The 20310-nt window shown below is 42.5% G+C and overlaps 1 protein-coding gene across 1 annotated transcript in view; it reads left to right on the forward strand.

Annotated features, from left to right (window-relative positions):
• U2AF2 (U2 small nuclear RNA auxiliary factor 2) overlaps nucleotides 1-14560 on the forward strand; it is a 144261-nt gene extending 129701 nt beyond the window's left edge. Inside the window, exons 10-11 of the mRNA XM_073656532.1 lie at nucleotides 6559-6807; nucleotides 14077-14560. Of these exons, the coding sequence (XP_073512633.1) occupies nucleotides 6559-6807; nucleotides 14077-14211 (384 nt within the window). The 3' untranslated portion in view covers nucleotides 14212-14560. The remainder of the gene's footprint in view (nucleotides 1-6558; nucleotides 6808-14076) is intronic.
• The last annotated feature ends 5750 nt before the right edge of the window (nucleotides 14561-20310 follow it).

A 20310-nucleotide genomic window follows, 5' to 3' on the forward strand; every position in this document is an offset into this window, starting at 1 on the left:
GGAGATTTATCAAACATGCTGTAAAGTGAAACTGGCTCAGTTGCCCTTGGCAGCCAATCAGATTCCGCTTTTCATTCCTCACAGACTCTTTGAAAAATGAAAGGTGGAATCTGATTGGTTGCTAAGGGCAACTGAGCCAGTTTCACAGATCTAGTTTTCACTTATAAGGCCCCTTCACACTTAGCGACGCTGCAACGATACGACCGGTCAGGGATCGTTGCTGCGTCGCTATGTGGTCACTGGTGAGCTGTCAAACAGGCAGGCTCACCAACGATCAGGGGAGCAGAGACATTGTGGAAAGAATCTTTCCACGATGTCCTGTTCCTGGTTACCAGCCTGCTGAAGCAGGAGCAGGCTGGTAACAATGATAAACATCGGGTTACTAGGGGCACACGCGCACCTAGTAACCCGTTGTTTATCATGGTTACCACTCTGCTAAGGTGAGCGGGAGGTTACCGCTCACTTTAGCAGGCTCGTAACCATGATAAACATCGGGTTACTAGGTTTTTCGTGTGCCCCTAGTAACCCGATGTTTATCATGGTTACCAGCCTGATCGCTGCTCCCGCTGGTCACACACAGCGATGTGTGCTGACCAGCGGGAGGGCAACGACCAAAAAATGGTCCAGGACACTTTGCAGCGATCAGCGACCTCACAGCAGGGGCCTGATCGCTGCAAAGTGTCACACATAGCGACATCGCTGGTGAGGTCGCTGTTGTGTCACCAAAAGCGTGACACAGCAGCGATCTCGCTATGTGAGACGGGGGGGGCTATAAATTTCCCCCAAATCTGTTTTATTTTCAGATAATTCAGATAACACATAATGACAAATAATTTAAATAAAGATCAAAGAAAATGGATTTTAACAGAGTATTGTAAATCTCAAAATGCTGAAACTGTTAGAGTAAATTGGGTTGAAACATTTGGTACTCAAGCCCCAAAGAGACAAACCATTTACGGCATTTGTGACAAATTCAATGCCACTGGCTCAATCCTTAATGCTCCAAAAACTGGTCGACCCAAAACAGTCTGTACAGAAGATAATAAACAACTTGTTGCTGAAACATTTGTTCAGAGTCCAAAAAAGTCCACCAGAAGAGCCTCTTTGGAATTGGGAATTTCACGAGCTTCTATCATGCGAATCCTGAAATCTATTGGGTGGAAAGCTTATCGTCCACGTCTAATTCATGGTTTATTGGACCAAGATCCAGACAGGCGGCTGCAATTTAGTGTTTGATAAATCTTCCCCTTCATAACCTTATTACACTTTCTGTCCACCTACTTTTGGACCACCCTGTGTGTGTGTATATGTATGTATATATGTATGTAAAACGATGTAAAATGTATGTAAAAAATGGAAAACAAGGACAAAAATTTCAGTGTGGTGAAATTGCAAACTTTTTTTTTTTACAGTGTTCACTAAAATTGACCTGTTTATATAATTTTCCAGGTCATTACGTGTTTGCAGATACCAAACATGAATAGGTTTTTTTTTTTTATTGAAGTGATGAAAAAAAGGCACCATTTTTTTGAGACCTGTAGCGTCTCCAATTTTTGGGATCTGGGGCTGGGTGAGGGCATAATTTTTACATGCCAAGCTGACCTCTTTGATCCCTTTTTGGGGTAGATACGATGTTTTGATCGTCTGTTATTACATTTTATTGCTATGTTGCCTCTTCCAGAAAAAGTAATTCTGGCTTTTTTTTTTAAATTTTTTCCTCTAATCACGTTATTTCCCAATTAGATTCATTTATTTTATATTTTGATTGGACATTTCTGAATGCAGCGATAACGACTGTTGTTTTTTTTTTTTATTATTATTTTGAATGGAGCAAAAGGGGGTGATTTTGAACTTTTTTATATATATATTTTTGAAAACCTTTTTCTACTTTTTACTGTGCTCTATTGTCTCCTGAGGAGACTTGAAACTGCGATCAACCGATTGCTTGTGCTATACATAGCAGGGCTTCAGCAGAAATAATCATCTCTCTATGGGGCCGGCGTTCATAGGGATCTGCAATGATGAGCACGGGGATCTTCTGCTGATCCCAGGCTGTCATGACAACCCATCGGCACCCTGTGATGACGTAACAGGCGTCAATGGGCATGTCTCTTTCGCTTCCACTTAGTGCGAGTTAAATGCCGCTGTCAGTGAATCACAGCAGCTTTTAACATATTAACAGCTATGGGTGGATGGCGATTCCACCCACGGTTGTCAGAGGCACGTGACCGCTGATCAAATGATGTGGGTCAGTAAAGATGCGAGCTCAGTGCCACAGCCCGCATAAAGGGAGCAATACAACCTTGGACGTACCTCTTCGTCCAAGGTCTTGAAGGTGTTAAACAGATGGTCATACCACTAAAATAATAATTTGCCACTTATCTACTTTACAACAGCATCATTTTTGAAGCCTATTTTTTGGTTAGGAAGTTAGAATGGGTTAAGTTTATCAGCAATTTCTTTAATTTTTCCAACAATTTACAAAACCAACTTTTTTTTTTTAGAGAACACATTACATTTGAAGTAACTTTCAGGGGCCTATGTGACAGAAAACACCCAAAAGTGACACCATTTTAAAAACTGCACACTTTGAGGGGTGCAGTGTGCTCAAAACCACATTCAGTAAGTTTATTAACCCTTTAGGTACTTCACAGGTATTAAAGCAATGGTGCAGTGAAAAAATAAAAATGGGGCTAAAGCAACCTTTTTTTCTGGGGAAAAAAATTAATTTTCACAAAGGTAACCGGAGAAACTGCACAAATTTTGGGGTCCATTTTACCCTTTGTACATTGATACCCCATATGAGGTGGAAAACTACTGTTTGGGCACACTAAACGGCTTGAAAGGGAAGAAGCACCATTTGTATTCTGCAGAGCAATTTTGTCTGGAATAGATTGTGGACACCATGTTGCATTTGAAGAGCCCTTGATATGCTAAACAGGAGAAATCCCACGCAAGTAACTTCATTTTGGAAACTACACCCAACAAGGAATTCCTGTATTGGTATTATGAGCATCCAGGTGCCACGAATGCTTCATAGAACTTTTCAACACTGGGACATGAAAATTATAAATTTAAATTATTTTCCACAACATTGTTGCTTTCTCCCCAAACTTTTCATTTTCACAAGAAAAGCAGGAGTAATTAAGCCACACAATTTGTTGTGCAATTTTTGCTGAGTACAACTCCATAAGTGACCCATTTTACAGTCTACACCTCAATGAATGCAACTTGGTGTACAGTGATCATATTGACACCACAAGTGTCACATAATTTTATACCTTTGGGTGGTGGTGGAAAAATAATTACATTTTCACCACAAAAATTTTGTTTTAGCCAGTTGATTTTACAGGAAATGGGTAAAAATGGCACAAATTTTGTAAAGCAATTTCTGTTAAACGTGGCAATACCCCATATGTGGCTGTACAGTACTGCATAGCCACACAGCGAGACTCTGGAGGGAAGGAGCGCTATTTGATTTTTGAACAAATTTTCATAGAATAGCTTGCAGACTCCATATACCGAGCCCTGGAGTGCCAGAAGAGCAGAATCCCCTCTAAAGTGATGCTACTTTGGGAATTTATCTACAAGTATAGTGACTATTTTGACTCCATGGGTGTTTTTGATATAAAAAAAAGCCTTTGTTCAACCAGTAACGTGGTAGCCCCCTATATTTCCATTAACAGATGATGGACCTGAGTGGAGACCTTTTTATGGATTCAGTTTTTATTGCGAACCGTTTACATAACATTTTGGATCACATTTATCCGGCGCTCTATGCTGAGCACTTACATCAGGGTTTCCATCTAAATCTCTGAGGGATCCATTCACTGAGGCAGCAGAGTTACTCTGTACTCGGCCTGGCCTCTGTTCAACGGTGTCCCTTTTTTTTCAGAAGTACACAAAACTGACGTGCTTTTATGCACACTTTACAAAAAAAATAAAAAAAAAAGCACACTGCCAGATAATAGGCCAGACGGTCCATCTGCCACATAGAGAATCTTCCGCTGGGGCTTCCATCTGAATCATGCATTTCAAAGTTTTACACAGAAACCCCGGTGTAAGCGTTCAGTGTAGAGCGCAGGATAAGCGTGAGGCTAGCCTTTCTACGATATTTGGGAGGCAAAATAGACCAAACAAGTCAAGAATTTTTTACGCTGTTCACTGTGCGGTATGTGATTTGGCGACTTTATTCTTCGGCTCGCTACGATTACAGCAATACCAGATGAAAATCATTTTGTACTTTACTACTATCACACACTAAACACGTTTTGGATTTTTTTTTTTTTTACAAAGTTTTTGCAGCACCATATTTTGAGTATAATTTTTCTATTTCCGCCGACAGTAATGTAAGGACTTGTTTTTGTGGGATGAGGCAAAATGAACAAAAAACAGCCATTCAGGACTTTTTTTTTGTAATTTTGTTTTTCATGCCGTTCATTTGGTAAGTGATAAGACTGCTTTATTCTTCGTGTCAGTATGATTACAGCGATACCACATTTATATCAAATTTTTTTTATGGCTTGCCGCTTTTACACCAACCGTTTTATAGAAAAAAAGAATTTGTTTTCCATTACTATTTTCAGAGACCTATAGCTTTATTTCTCTTGACAGTTGTATTGCAGCTTGTTTTTTGCAGGATGAGATACTGTTTTTGGCGATACCGTTCTTATTTATTTACATTATACTTTATCACGTTTTATTCCACTTTTAGTTCAACTGTGATGAAAAAGCATAGTATTTTGCCACGGTTGTTTGTTGTTGTTTTTTTTGCTTTTACATAAATACGGATTTATTAATGTAATTGTGTTGTTTTTTTTTTTCAATAGATATGTATTTTTTTTACAGATTAGTCCCACTCTAGGGCTTTAAGTTTGATTACGCTGATCATTGCAATCCGTTACACCTGTCAATGTTACACTGACAGAACATCTTTTAAACCATGCTCTTGAAATGGTCTAACAGGCCGCTATATCTGGCAGATCTGAGGGTCATTATTTGACCTCCAGTTGCCATGGCCAAAATCAGAAGCCCTTGATTACTTCAAGGGGGTGTTGATTGGGTGAGAGAGGCAGCCCCTCTCCTTGCCTTCTAAATCCTGCCTTCACTATTGATTGAGGCATTTAGAGGGTTAAACAGCCAGGTGTGGTGCAGACTCTGACTGTTACAGCCGGAGCTCGGTTATAACTTAAGCCGATCTCCTGGTGGCGATGGTGCCCGCATTATTTCCATGACTTTAGCTGTACATCAATTTGCGGGAACCCCTTCCCCATCATGACATACAGTTGAGTTGTATGTCGCAAAGGGGTTAAAATTGGTTTTCAGCAGCACATTGTTCTGTGTAAGTAGGTAGTGTGCAGCTGAGGGACACTATGTGCACAGAATGATAATGTTACCGATCGTAATGTATGCATGGGAAATGCAGTAGGCCTTTCTAAATGGGCTATTAAACTTCCCATTCATGTAGGCTATGAGTGGTTTTTTAACAGTTGCCACCGGACAGGGTAATTGCACCCTGATGCTGTATTTGTGCATTATATTGTTAGGCTGTGTGCCCACTATGCGTTTTTCAAGCGTTTTTGATGCAGAATTTCCGCAGCAGTAACGCTTTAAAAACGCTTGGTAATCCATGCCCCATGATCCCCAATGAAAATCTGCATGTTCTGTGCCCATGCTGCGGAATTTTCCGCTGCGGATTTTCCCTGTGGAAAAATTCGCAGCATGTCCATTATTTGTGCGTTAATGCATGCGGATTTGAGGTCCCAATGGACTTGAAAAAAGCAAGTCAAATCCGCATGTAAAAGCGCTGCAAAAACGCGTGTAAAATCCTCAAGCGTTTTTGACTGCCAAGACCATGCAGAAACGCTGCAGAAATTTTCTGCTTCATTTCTGCATCGTGTGCACATACCTTTTAAGGGTAACTATTTAGAATAAGATGTCCACTGTGTACATAACGGCCAGAAATGGTGTTATTCCTTATGTTATGACATCTATCCTGCATTCTCATGAGTTTTCTCCACTGCATGTGCTATCTGTAATTTGCAATCCACTGGTTTGCTGGGAGGAGGGGATGAGCTGCAGTGATTACTTCCATTTAGTTTTTACCTCCGTGATGAGCTGCAGCAACATGGAGGTCATTATACAGCAGAGCGGAGCCTTGTTGATCTGAATAATCCTCTGATGTGACGTACAACACTTGTGATAGAGCACTGCAAATTGTTTTTCTGTGTGCCACTGTTTCCTTCCCTGCTGCTCACTACTCTCTATAGAGTATAATGGGACCATTATCCTCTATAGATGGAGAGAGGAGACAAGACACTTGCAGTCCTTCATTTCTGAGCATGACTGACTTGAACTGCTCTTTCACAGTGGATGATGAGTTGGTGTGAGGGGAAGAAATGTCTGATAAGTAGTGAAGGAAGTAGATTCCTCAGATGAGAGAAATCACAAAGTTTCTTGTAATCACCTGTACTATTGATTGATGCAAAGTTTGAAAACAGTTACATTTTAAGAAATAAAGAGAGAGCCAACTGACGCACTTTTTTTTTTCTTTTATAGAGCACAATAAATCAGACTCCAGTAACACTGCAAGTTCCTGGACTCATGAGTTCTCAGGTGCAAATGGGTGGTCATCCAACAGAAGTACTTTGTTTGATGAACATGGTTTTGCCAGAAGAACTACTGGATGATGATGAATATGAGGAGATTGTGGAAGACGTGCGAGATGAATGCAGCAAGTATGGTATTGTTAAATCTATTGAAATACCACGGCCAGTGGATGGTGTTGAGGTACCAGGATGTGGGAAGGTACGTGTTTACTTTTTTTCCGTTTTTAAGTGAGTGTTAAGCACAAAAAACGAAGATATTGACAAGAATTATGAAAAAGGGGATAGAGTAAGTCATTTTTCATTTTAATTTCATAAACCAATAGTGCACATGAAAATAAGTAATATCTTATCAGAGAAATCTGTCTTTCTCCTCCTGGATTGATGATTTAATTTTCAATCTGTTCACTGAAAATGTTCAGTCCATGAGTAGAAAGAAGCAGAATTCTCTGAGATGTATTACAATGTTGCGTATTTTCATGTTTACTATAATTGATAAAAATTAAAACAGCAGATACTCTTAAAGTCTTAAAGGCTATGTACACCTTTTGTATTTAGGATGCAAATAAACTAATTGCAATCTTCTATACAGTCTTTATAAATATAAAAAATATTTTTTTTCAAAATATAGCCAACAGCTTTTGCAGAAGTGTTACAAATTTGTCTGAGTTGCTAGTTCTGTGGAGGTAAATGAAGGCAAGGGAAGACACTTGTAGTCAGGATACATACAGAGCTCACATCCAGCCTTCATTAGAGACACTCTCACAGGAGCAAAATTTGAAACTTGGATCAAGCTGCCAACTGCTGATCATGGGCTCTGAATATGGAATAAAGGCATGAAAATTGCAGACTTGGTGCGCTTTTATTAAATCCAAGTGCTAACTTATAAACCTCATCATTTCTTCTTTTCCTTTTTCACATGTCAAAGGTGTTCATAGCCTTATCCAATGCAGCAATTAATCCTCCCTGCTCCTCAGTACAAGCTGTGGCTTTCAGGCTGAGTGGGTAGATATTGAATTTTGTGAGCTCACGCTTTTAGCTGGACTTATTTAATGCTCATTTTAATGCCAGGATTAGGCTGTGTAAATTCCTAGTGTAAATGCTGCTTTTTTGATGTTTATCTGTATGTTTTCTGCAGGTGTCCATGCCAACATACACAATAACAATCTTTTGATCATTGCATTCTTTGTGTCCCCCCCCCCCCCCCCTACATTTTATCCTGTATTTTATCAGTTTGTGGTGAAGATTTGAAGCAGTGTTTTTTTTAAAGCAATTCTTTTTGTTCTGCACTTGAAACTCAACTATTTTTTTTTAACCCGTTTTCTCAGGCTCCCCACAAGTCTATAGAGAAAAACACACCAAACACCACACAGTTCAATAGTGTCTTTAGACACACTATAGGCATAATTTTTTATGAAATCACATCCACTTTGGACAGTTAAAGTCAGATTTTCTGCACAAACAGCATAAAAAATGCAGTGTTTACACTAATGGGTAACATGGTCTTATATAGTGTTTGTCGTGGATGTTTAAAGTACACCAGCCTCATCAGGTAGAAGAACTATTTAAAAACTTAGAGGAGAGTAGTATTGTGAATATGGTTATAAATGTTGTGCTTATGTTTTCATACCCTTACCACAATTTGTGAAATTGCCAGTCTTTTTTGATAGTTGAGTAAAGTCCTTTATGTGCTCATGTGGTAGAGCTGTCATTTCGTCCAGACTAAAGCTTGCATATCATGTAAATTTTTTGGTTGGTTAGTATTAACTCCATGAAGAATTTACCTTTCGATAGATCGTTGACATGTTAGGAAGTTCAAGAGCGCCCCATGTTTAGAATCTAGCTAATAGACAAATTCACCTGCACTATTTTGTTATAATAAGCTATAGCCATCCAGCCATTATTTTATTTTTATTTTTTTTTTGTACTAAACTTCCTGTAAAACTAAATCTTGCATACCCATGGGGTATTTTCTTCACATGCTTATACTACTTTTACAGATAACATATTTATGGTTATGAAAATACGCGCTTTTCAGCTATAGATAAAAGATTTAGTCGGTGATGATAGCTGGGGACTAAACTAATCCGGCACTGCCCCCTGCTGGCTCTTCTTTGCGCTAAGTGGTTGACGGGTCTCTGCCATAGCAAGAGACCAGTCAATAGTCTCTCTATCAGCGCTAGGAAGAACCAGATTAGTTGTGCCTCCGGCAATGGCCCCCAACAAAATTTTTTAAGTAAATTTGTGCATCCAGGCCCATAGTTTGGGCAGTATGAATCAGATGATGAGTTTGTTTAAATATAAACAAATACTAATTGCAATCACAGATTAGCCATGTATAGAAACATTATTTTTATTGCTATTTTTAAAGTTTAGATTCATAGCATACACTCAAGTTGTCTTGGTTATTTGTGTGATTTTATGATTGAGAAAGAATACAAAACATTGTGTAGTTTAATGACTTTACGTGATCCACATTATCATGAGTAAAATCTCTCTCTTCTAAAATGATAGATATAGGCTATGTTGGTTTGGTCTGACATACTCACAATACCATAGCAGACAATAAAATGGCCATGTAGGGAATATAGCCCCTAAACAATCACATCTTTAGTGTTCTTATTGCTCCCTCTGTTATATGGAAACGGACCTTTAATCAGATATGCTGTATAGGATGCTTGGTGAACCTCGTTGTGGCCAGGAAGCCTAATGCACGCTTCCAACCACTAGTTTTGCATGCCCCCACCTAGTTCACTGACAGTGCTGGTTTGTTTTAGCTTCCTCTACAGATGTTACTTATTCCAGGCAAGCCATTGCTTTCAATAGCCAGAGAAGAAGGCATGGACATGCAAAACAAGTGCACTTAAACTCTCGTTTACACAGTGCGCTGAGCATCCTGATTTAACTTTAGTGTTCTACTCACCACTTCCATTATTAAGAAACTGAAGGTGATTTTTATAGGGCCTATAGTTTACACTGTCAGTTTTTTGCTGACTTTTCTTTCCTATCATCCATGACTGCACCACAACGAGAGAGGGGATCCGCCCTTCCAGAAACCTACAGAATAAAAGGGTGGCGCCTCTCCACCACCTCAGTTGGTTTCCTGTCCTTGAGGGGGAACCTTGTTAAAAAGGCAGCTGAAGAAAGAAGATAAGATTATTCCCAGACCTGGGCCGGTCGGTTTCCAACAAGGCACAGTGTCTGCTGCGGCTGGCGCCAGGGACCTGGAAGCGCCATGGTGGGTTCAAGAGGGCCTGTTCCGTCGGACGGGCGCCAGCAGCAGCCCCACCATTACATTATGGCCTGGCACCTATGCATCCCGGTTGCGCAGGACGCTATCCAGGACATCGCGTCCTAAGACGCACACTGGTGAAAAAAGTAGCGGAGACCCATGTCTTCTAACATTTTTCGGCTACTGTTTTGTACCAGCCTGTGGCCCTGATGACGAGCGTACCGTAGGGTCCTTGGTAGGAGAACCTTAGACAGGCTTACCTGTTGAAGATCCGGATACGACTGAGCGGCGCCCCTGCCTGGGGTCGGCAGCTCCAGCTCCGTGCATCAGTGGAGAAGCTGCTGTGGAACTGCACCCCTGTCTGGGGTAGGCAGCTCCAGCTCTGCACATCAATGGGAGCACCTGTTGAGCTGTTCCACTGCCTGGGGTGAGCAGCTCCAGCTTTCATCGGTGAACTATTGGAGGTGCCCCTGCCTGAGGTTGACCACCCCAGCATTGCTCAGGCATGGCCAGATGGAGAGAAACAGGCCTGTGACTTGGTCCAGCCTCTGAATCCATACAGCTGGTGGTGAGTGATCTTCGTGAAGCTTTACCTAGTTTATGTGGCCCTTTCCTTGTTATGGTTACTAGGAACGGCTGAAGGAAGTTAGCGCAAAACTCAAATATGTGTGTGTGCTCTGTAAGACCCCATCTGGGCCAAGGGCCTTGTGCTTTAAATTTGGCTTCAGGACGGAAGCTGGACCTTGGACCTCTAGGCTAAAGTTAGCCACATGTCTGGGCCGCACAGAGCCTCATAATTGGGCTTCAGCATTTACCACAAAAATGAGCCTCAATCTGCTCAGTAAATGTTAAAGTAACACTCAGAGGTTTTTACTGTTGTCCTCCAGTCTGTTTACTCCATCCATAGGATGGCACATGGTGTTAATACAGCACATAGTCTCTGTGAAGGTCTGCTGTCCAGCTGCGTCTCATCAGTTGGCTCCTTCAGGTGGGGCTAATCTGACAATTGAGATTTACCTCTCAAAGGAAAGGTTTATCCTTCATTCAGATGGATTACTCTCTTAAATAAAAATCTGAACGCAGTGCCTCATAAAGCCTCTTTGCGCTTCACAAAGAGCACATCATAGTGCCTCATAGCATAGCGCTTTATAGCACGTCAGTGCCTTACAGCGTCTCATGGCACATCATAGTGCGTCAAAGCATAGCGCCTCATAGCATAGCTCTTCATAGCGCCTCTTGGCACCTCATAGCGCCTCTTGGCACCTCATAGCGCCTCTTGGCACCTCATAGCGCCTCTTGGCACCTCATAGCGCCTCACGGCACCTCATAGCGCCTCACGGCACCTCATAGCGCCTCACGGCACCTCATAGCGCCTCACGGCACCTCTTGGCGCCTCACGGCACCTCTTGGCGCCTCACGGCACCTCTTGGCACCTCATAGCGCCTCTTGGCACCTCATAGCGCCTCACGGCACCTCTTGGCACCTCATAGCGCCTCACGGCACCTCTTGGCACCTCATAGCGCCTCACGGCACCTCATAGCGCCTCACGGCACCTCTTGGCACCTCATAGCGCCTCACGGCACCTCTTGGCACCTCATAGCATAGTGCCGTATAGTGCCTGTTAGTACCTCATGGGGCCTCATAGTGTCTATCGGTGCTTCAGGGTGCCCCTGTGCCTCATAGTCCCTCTTTGTAAAGGTACTGGTTGCACAACTAAGTTTGTCTGACAAAACCAAGTTCAGCGACTGTAAACTGTGCATGGCAAGCTTACCGAATTCAGGGGAAAGATATCCTAGTCTCTATTTTGAGACAGAGGCTGATTAGCTCCAAGACGCATACCGTCTGCTCTGCTTTCCAGCAGTCTGACTAAGGTGAATGCCTAGCCTGCTATGGTGCTTGGCTCTCCAGGTGCCCGAATCAAGACCTGTAAAGCTATTTAACCCAGGCCTACCGGAGTTTGCTACAACCCGAATGGGTTGTTCAGATTCCTGAGTTAGATCATTGGAAATGGATTCTATAAGACCTAGTAAATCTGCAGTTCCAGATTGCTAAATAGTAGTATAGGCATTTAAGGAGGTATACAATCAGGTTCCAATTCACATGAAACATCAAATTTCCTGAGAATAGTTCTTGGCATAAAATGAGGATTTAGGCTTTCAGTTTGTGTCCTTCCATTCAGATGTTAATGAGCCTTAAGGCTTTATGGAGAATTATAGTAGTTAGGACAACTCTCATATCAAAGGAAGATGCATTGACTATAGTTTACCTCAACTATTTCGGGATTATGGACAGATCCATCGAGCGCTGCAGAACTCACTGGGCAGTGAGTAAGAGTTGTGGTCTCCCAGGGTAGAATAAGGAGTCCTGCCATATGTCAAAATTAATAAGCAGTCTGGCCACAACTCAGAACAAGGCAATATTGCTGTTAATGACTCTAATCTCCTACATTCCAGTAGTAGCATGGTCACGGATACACACACGTGGGCTGCCTCTAAAGACCCGGTTTCTCTAACCTAAAGCTTTAGGCAATATATAAGAAAGCTCCATTCATCTATACATGGTCACAATGTAAAGGTCTTGTCATACAACAGAGTAGCTTTAGCTTATGTAAACCATTATGGAGCAACTCTGCCAAGATCCCTAATGACACTTATGTCTAATCAGTTCAGATGGCGAAGTCTCACCTTTTATCTTTAACAGCACCTCGTATAAAAAGGAAGAGAATTGCAATTAGACCTTTTTAGCAGTAGACTACTGGAACAGTGTCCAACCTGCATTGAATAAGCAAGGAATGTGAAAGTGTGTTTTGGATCTAGGCCCATTTTCAGCCCAAAGATGGCACCCTGGGATCTGAATCCAGTGCTTATGGCTCTAACAAGCCTTCGCTTGAACCCATGGATTCAGAGTCTTCACATTAAAGACTTATCCCGGTGGCCATGACTTCAGCATGGTAAGTTAGTGACATTCAAGCTTTGTCGGTTAATCCTTTGTTTATTCAGATGCTAGAAGATGAGACTGTTCCGGAGCGACCCTATCTTCCGAAGATGGCTTCCAATTTCCATAGAAGTCAGGAAATTGTGCACCTACTTTCTGTGTTAATCCGGAGAATTCATGGCAGAACAATAAGAAAGCGGATGTCCCCCATCAAGCATTTTGTAAGGCTGCGATTCAGTCTTCACCTTGCACTATAGGCTTGATCTGGGTTCTTCTGCTGTCCTTTCCTTTAGGAAAACTGCTCTACAGGCTGTGGTCCTACCCTAATTAAAGTTTTTTTCTCTTTAAATCTCTCGTTGTGTTGCTGTCATGGGTGATAGGAAAACACTAAATTACTTACCATTAATGTGATTTTCCTGAACCCATGACAGCACCCTTATATTCTGTCCCATCACTGGTAGAAGTTGATCAATTAATTTCCTTCGTGGTGTTTGATTCACGCGGTGTGTAGAAGGAAAAATCATGGGATATATAACTATTAAGTAGTGTCCTCTCATGCTCTGTAAACAACTGAGGTGGTGGAGAGGCGCCGCCCTTTTTATTCTGTAGGTTTCCTGTCCTGGAAGGGCGGATCCCCTCTCTCGTTGTGGTGCTGTCATGGGCTCAGGAAAATCACCAGTAAGTAATTTAGTGTTTCCGTTTAACTTATAGGGACAGCTGTAATACAGTATAGTATGTTGCATTTTCAATTTAACAGGTTTTTGCCATCTAATCTGAGAGCAGCATAACTTTTTTTTTGTTTTATATCTGTTCTATCAGCTAGAAATTATCCATCGAGGAATAGGAAACCTACTGCCACATGATTCTCAATATTCATGAGCTCTGTATAGCCCCACCCTCACTACTTATTGGCAGCTTTCTGCCTATACACAATGTATTCACAAAGCTGCCAATCTCTGGTGTGGGTGGGGTTATACAGAGCTCCGCATTCAGAGAACTGATAGATCTGTAGTGGATGAAACTGATTTTATAAAAAATGCATCAAGCAACCCAGTAAAAGATGACACTAATTGGGGTCTGTGCCCTTATATCATGCAGCTCTCAGATTGGGTAACAAAGACATAGTGACAATCACTCTTAAACTGTTGGCTGTATCAAGGGAATCATAAGATATGGAGCTCTGTATATAGAAATGATGGCATTTGAGACCTTTTTTTTTATTTTTAGATCTAAAATTCTGTGCCAACTTTTAAATGCCAATGATTAAAACATTGTTACTACATTATTGTTGTTTTTCATTTCCAGATTTTTGTTGAATTCACATCAGTGTTTGATTGTCAAAAAGCCATGCAAGGACTGACTGGCCGAAAATTTGCTAACAGGGTGGTTGTCACAAAGTACTGCGATCCTGATGGCTACCATCGTCGTGATTTCTGGTAGATGTAGCAGCATAGAAGATAAAGGAAAAAAACCTATATATCTTGAGGTTTCAAAGAAAACTAAGGACAACTTTGTATTTCCATTTCCAGGATTGTTTTGATTTCCTCCCACTCTTTTGTTTTTTGCTTAGGCCTCTGGCCTTTCCCTTTTTAAAACACATATTGACTTGTGGTCTTTGTCCAGTTTCATAGTTAATGCAAAAATGAACCCTGAAAGTCGCCTTTCTTGGACGGCTGGGCCATGAGCAATGTTGGTGGTTAAACTGTAGCTCTTGTCTTAACCTAATTTTTTGTTGTCAGATTCTTATTTACAAAGACAAATTAAAACATTTTGTTGTATTTTACTTTTATTCTTTTTATAGTATATGGTGTGTCCTTTTTGTGTGACCTTACTGTCTGCATAAATTGATATACTACTTTTATGGGATGCTTGAAAATAACTGAATACACACATTAAAAAAGCTTTGTGATTTCAACCTTCTAAATTAGAACGATTTGATATCTAGAAACACTGTTGCAAAACTTTGAAGAGATGCAGAAGAAAACAATCTCTCCTGTGACCTGTAACTAAATGTGATGCAATTTTGCTGTGACTTAATATCTTTCTACAGAACATGCTGTACTATTCTTACTGTCAAATCTTTATTCACCAGTTTGAGCAAAGCGCGTGTTAAAGGGGTTGTCTGACATAAAAAAAAAAAAAAAAAATTTGTAGTGGTATGTTGTGCAGTAAACAGTTTCAAAAGACACGTTGACTGGGTAAACATGTCTGCTGTCCCTGACAACATACAACCTTCCAAAATTGCCCATGGTGTTATCGCAGCTTCCCGCCTCACCTGCATTTGGCCAATAAACTCTGACCAGCCAATCGCAGCACTTTTAGATTTAAGTCCTATTACAGTGCTCAATGGTACTTTGTAGTGATTGGTGCCTTTAGTCTCCACAAATTATAGAAAAACGATGCTGTGACATCGGCTCCCACAGCCTCTGATTAGCTCAATTGATGGGTCAATCAAAACCAGCCAATTATTGTACACTGGGGACAGTATGAGTGAAGTTAGAATCCGTGGAGTGGCCATAGTGCTGAGCTGCGTCACCTGTACTTGTTTGGCGAAAATTAAGGAATATTACCTGTATTCTGTGACAGCAGGCGTAGGCTGATGGGAGTACTAGTACTCTCGTGATCCAACGCCTGTGACCCGTGGTAAACTTTTTACCGCAGGTCACAGCTGCGGGCTCATGCGGATCTCTGACAGCATGATCCCACGGCGTTCTGACCGGCGGTAGCGTTGTTACCAACGATCAGAGCCTGTTTTTCCCGCGCTGTCACACAGATGACAGCGTGGGAAACACCTGATATTCGGTGTGCCGAATCCGAACAGTAACATGGACTTCCAAGGAACACTAGATGTTCGGTACGGACCCCGAAGTTTACCGTTTGGGTTTGCCCATTTCTATTCCTGACCTTTCTCAGAATCATCCTTGCCTCACGAGGCGAGATCTTGAGTGGAGCCCCAGACTGAAGAAGATTGACAGTCATCTTGTGTTTCTTCCATTTTCTAAAAGCAAAAAGGGGTTTGCTACTGTATTAGTCAGATGAAAAAAAGATTGCCCTCAGTGGGAAAAACAAGATAGCCTTGTAGTTATACCTTGTAATGGCTAGCAAAAATATGTTTCAAAGCAAGCTTTCGAGACTCTTAGGTCTCTTCCTCAGGCAATTTCTAATAATTGAGCCAACAATTGTTGCCTTCTCAACAAGCTGATTGCGTAATGTCCTATATCCCATCCCAGCCTTGTGCAAGTCTACAATTTTGTCCCTGATGCCCTTAGAAAGCTCTTTGGTCTTGGCCATGGTGGAGAGGTTGGCGTGTGATTGAGTGTGTGGACAAGTGTCTTTTATACAGGTAACAAATTAAAACAGGTGCAATTAATACAGGTAATGAGTGCAGAGTATTTATTATAGCGCCATTTATTCCATGGCGCTTTACATGTGAAAGGGGTATACATAGCACAAACAATTACAATAATTTTGAACAATACAAGTCATCGACTGGTACGGAAGGAGCGAGGATTAGTCCCTGGATTAGTCAGGCAGCAGAGTTTAGGATAGACTGGAGCGGTGCGAGAGTATTAGAAGGGAGGCCACAGAGCAGGAGATTGCAGTAGTAGAGGCGGGAGATGAGGGCATGCCCTAGTGTTTCTGCAGATTCATATTTGAGGAGTGTGCGGATCGGGGAGATATGTTTGAGTTCCAGTAGTTTTGAGGCGTAGGGGAGGAGTTATATGGGGCGATAGCTAGTCAGAGAGGATGGGTCAAGAGAGGGCTTTTTGAGGATGGGTGTGATCGAGGCATGTTTGAAGCAGGAGGGAAAACATCAGTTATTAGTGACAGGTTGAAGGAGGTTGGTTAGGGTTGGGATGAAGACACTGGTGAGGTTGGGGATGAGGTGGGACAGGATTGGGTCAAGTTTGCTGGTGGTGAGGTGTGATTTGAAGAGTAAAGTGGAAACTTGATCATCTGTAATAGTGGAGAAGCTGGTTTTGGAAGAGGAAGGTTGAGTAGATATGAGGAGGAGCTGTGGGGACTTTAAGCAAAAGCTTTGTCTGATGGTGTCAATCTTCTGCTTGAAGAATGAGGCAAAGTCTTCGGCTGAGGGAGAAGGCGCTGGTGGACGGAGGAGAGAATTGAAGGTGTTTAATAGCTGTTTAGGGTTGTGAAATGGAGGATATGAGAGATAAGTATGTTTGTTTTGCTGCAGTACGTGTGGACTTGAAAGAAGTGAGGGACTGTTTGAATGCGATGAAATGCTCGTTGGAGTGGGACCTTTTCCATCTCTGCTCATCAACCCTGAGGGCCCTTTAGTTCTTTAGTCAGGCTGGTGTGCCAGGGTTGCCTGTTGATTGTGCGAGCTTTGGTATGTGTGAGGGGGACAACCGAATTGAGAGCTGCAGTTGTTGTGGTATATAAAGTGGCAGCAGTATCTGCATCGTGTAAGGAACTTATGTCTGTAAGAGGGAGGAGGGATTTAGAGAGTGAGTGTAGGTCAATGTGTTTGAGACTTCTGCGAGGGTGTGCAAGTTTGTGGAGTGGGGAATGTGCATCAGTAGAGGGTAGAGAATGTAAGTAGGTTGTGGTCAGACAGGGGGAGAGGAGAGTTAGAGAAGTTAGATAGGGAACAGAGGCGGGTAAAGATGAGGTCCAGTGTGTGGCCATCTTTGTGAGTGGGGGCAGAATACCATTGAGCAAGGCTGAAGGAGGAAGTGAGGGATAGAAGCTTAGACAGATGAGTGGGAAGTGTCAATGTTGAAGTAGCTCATGATAGTGGGGATGTCAGCAGACAGGAAGTGAAGCAGCCAGGTGGTGAAGTGGTTGAAGAAAGTGGTGGCTGGTCCTGGGGAGCGGTAGATGACAGCCAGTTGGAGAGGGAATAGATGCGCACAGAATGCACCTCAAAAGAGGGGAGAGCAACTTAGGGTGGCAGTGGGAATATGGGTGAAGGAGCAGTTGTCTGACAGGAGAAAACTTACTCCTCCACCATTCTTGCCATTGGAGCGGGATGTGTGAGAAAGATGGAATCCACCTTACGAAAGTGCAGCTGGAAGAGGCTGTCAGAGGGGTTGAGCTAGATTTCAATGATGACGAGGAAGGATAGTTTGTTAGTAAGGAAAAGGTCTTGAATTTAGGAAAGTTTGTTGCCGACTGAGCGAGCATTCCATAGAGCTCCTGTTAGTGAGGCTGGGGAAGCGGGGGCTGGGTGGATGGGTATAAGGTTTGAAAGGTTGCGAGAGTTTGACAGTTCGTGGATGAGTGGGGATGCGGTGAGGGCCACGATTTGGAGAGATCTCGCCGGCAGTCAGAAGGAACAGGGAAAGTGTTAACAGGTGGGAGCAGGAGAGGGGATGAGGTGGCTGTCTGTTTGGAGACACAGGAGTGAATATTGAAGAATAGTTCTGAGGAGGAAGGAGGGAGAGATGAGTACCTTACTAGGTGTAGGGATTAGGGGAGTTTAGTAGAAAGTGGAGGACTATAGCGGAGAGAGTGAAGACAAGCAAACATTGTTTACTTTGTCTGGGTATCCAGTTTCCTTCTGTTCCCTTCAGGTTCAATTCAGGTCTAATTCTTCAATATGCCACACTTATGAATCACACTTGGTGAATTCACACTGGGCAGACTGACATCAGACTTAGTCTTAACACCTGAATGCGTTTGCTAGCATATATATTGTGAAGTAGAGGGGAGAGGCCTCCAACCCATCTAAGCAGATAATTACAAATTGGCCCAGATGCAGGATATAACACAAGCAAACTAAAACAGGCTGGTCATAAAGAAAGATAAGTGTTGAACAAGGGTCATGCAGTGTTCAGTTTACAGACATATGGAGTTGTTAGTGAACACGAGAGGTAAGATGTATCACACACATGGAAAGTTGGGTGGGTGCCCTACGGAGTTGTTAGTGAGAGCTGGAGAAGCAAAGATATTCTTTGCTGGTTGGTAGGTGATCAAATACTTATTTCATGCAATAATATGCAAATTAATTATTTGAAAATAATACAATATGATTTTTCTGGTTTTTATTTTTGAGATTCTGTCTCACAATTGGAGTGTACCTATGATAAAAATGACAGACCTCTCCATTCTTTGTAGGTGGGAAAACTTGCAAAATTGGCAGTGTATCAAATATTTATTTTCCCCATTTACCTATATACAGTGGTGTGAAAGTGTTTGCCCACTTCCTGATTTCTTATTCTTTTGCAGGTTTGTCACACTTAAATGTTTCACATCACAAAACAAATTTAAATATTAGACCAAGATAACACAAGTAAACACAGCATGCAGTTTTTAAAATGAAGGTCTTTATTATTAAAGGGGTTGTACACTACTTTATATTACCGCCGCACCCACCCCCCAAATGTGTCCCCCTGGGGCACCTAAGACTTTTTGTAAATACGTTATGTTGCAGATAATGCCTGTGAGTGGCGCTATCACTGGCCGCTCACAGGCATCACGTAACCCCCGACTGCAGCCGGCTCTGACATCTACTGATGTCACGACAAGTGCTGGCAGCTGCCGGGGATCTTGGTCTTGTGCGTTCCAGGTTGATGCTAGGGTGTGGGTGGGGTTACCCCCCCCCCCCACACCCGGCATCCACCGTGTGCTCTGCTTCTCCCCATTCATTGGGAAAGCGCACAGTGGATGGGTGTGATGCGGGGGTAACCCTGCCCACAACCCAGCAGCCATCGTGGGGACACCCCATCGCTGAGTCACACCTCACTTGTCAGCGCGGGGTCATGTGATGCCTGTGAGCTGCCAACGATAGCGCCGCTCACAGGCATTATCAGCAACATAACATACTTACAAAAAGTCTTAGGGGCCCCGGGGGGATACATGGGGGGGGAGGTAATATAAAGTAAGTATACATCTTCTTTAAGGGAAAAATAAACCCAAGCCTACGGAGCCCTGTGTGAAAAAGTGATTGCCCCCTAAACCTAATAACTGGTTGGGCCACCCTTGGCAGCAACAACTGCATATCAAGCGTTTGCGATAACTGGCAATGAGTCTTTTACAACGCTCTGGATGAATTTTGGCCCACTCATCTTTGCAAAATTGTTGTAATTCAGCAAAATTGGAGGGTTTTTGAGCATGAACCGCCTTTTTAAGATTCTGCCACACCATCTCAATCCGATTATGGTCAAGACTTTGACTAAGCCACTCCAAAGTCTTGTTTGTTTTTTTTTGGGGGGGGGGGGGGGGTTTAAGCCTTTCAGAGGTGGACTTGCTGGTGTGTTTTGGATCATTGTGCTGCTGCATATTCCAAGTGAGCTTCAGCTTGAGGTCCTGACATTCCCCTTCAGGATTTTTTGGTAGACAGCAGAATTCATGGTTCTATTTACCACAGCAAGTCTTCCAGGTCTTGAAGCAGCAAAACAACCCCAGACCATCACACTACCACCACTATATTTTATTGTTGGCATGACGTTCCTTTTTCTGAAATGCTGTTACTTCTACTCCAGATATAATGGGACATACACCTTCCAAAAAGTTACTTTTGTCTCGTCAGTCCACAGTGTATTCTATTAAGTCTTTCGAATCATCAAGATG

The sequence above is a fragment of the Phyllobates terribilis genome, unplaced genomic scaffold, assembly GCF_046119375.1.
Source record: "Phyllobates terribilis strain yellow unplaced genomic scaffold, ASM4611937v1 Scaffold_12__6_contigs__length_324123572, whole genome shotgun sequence".
NCBI lineage: Eukaryota > Metazoa > Chordata > Amphibia > Anura > Dendrobatidae > Phyllobates > Phyllobates terribilis.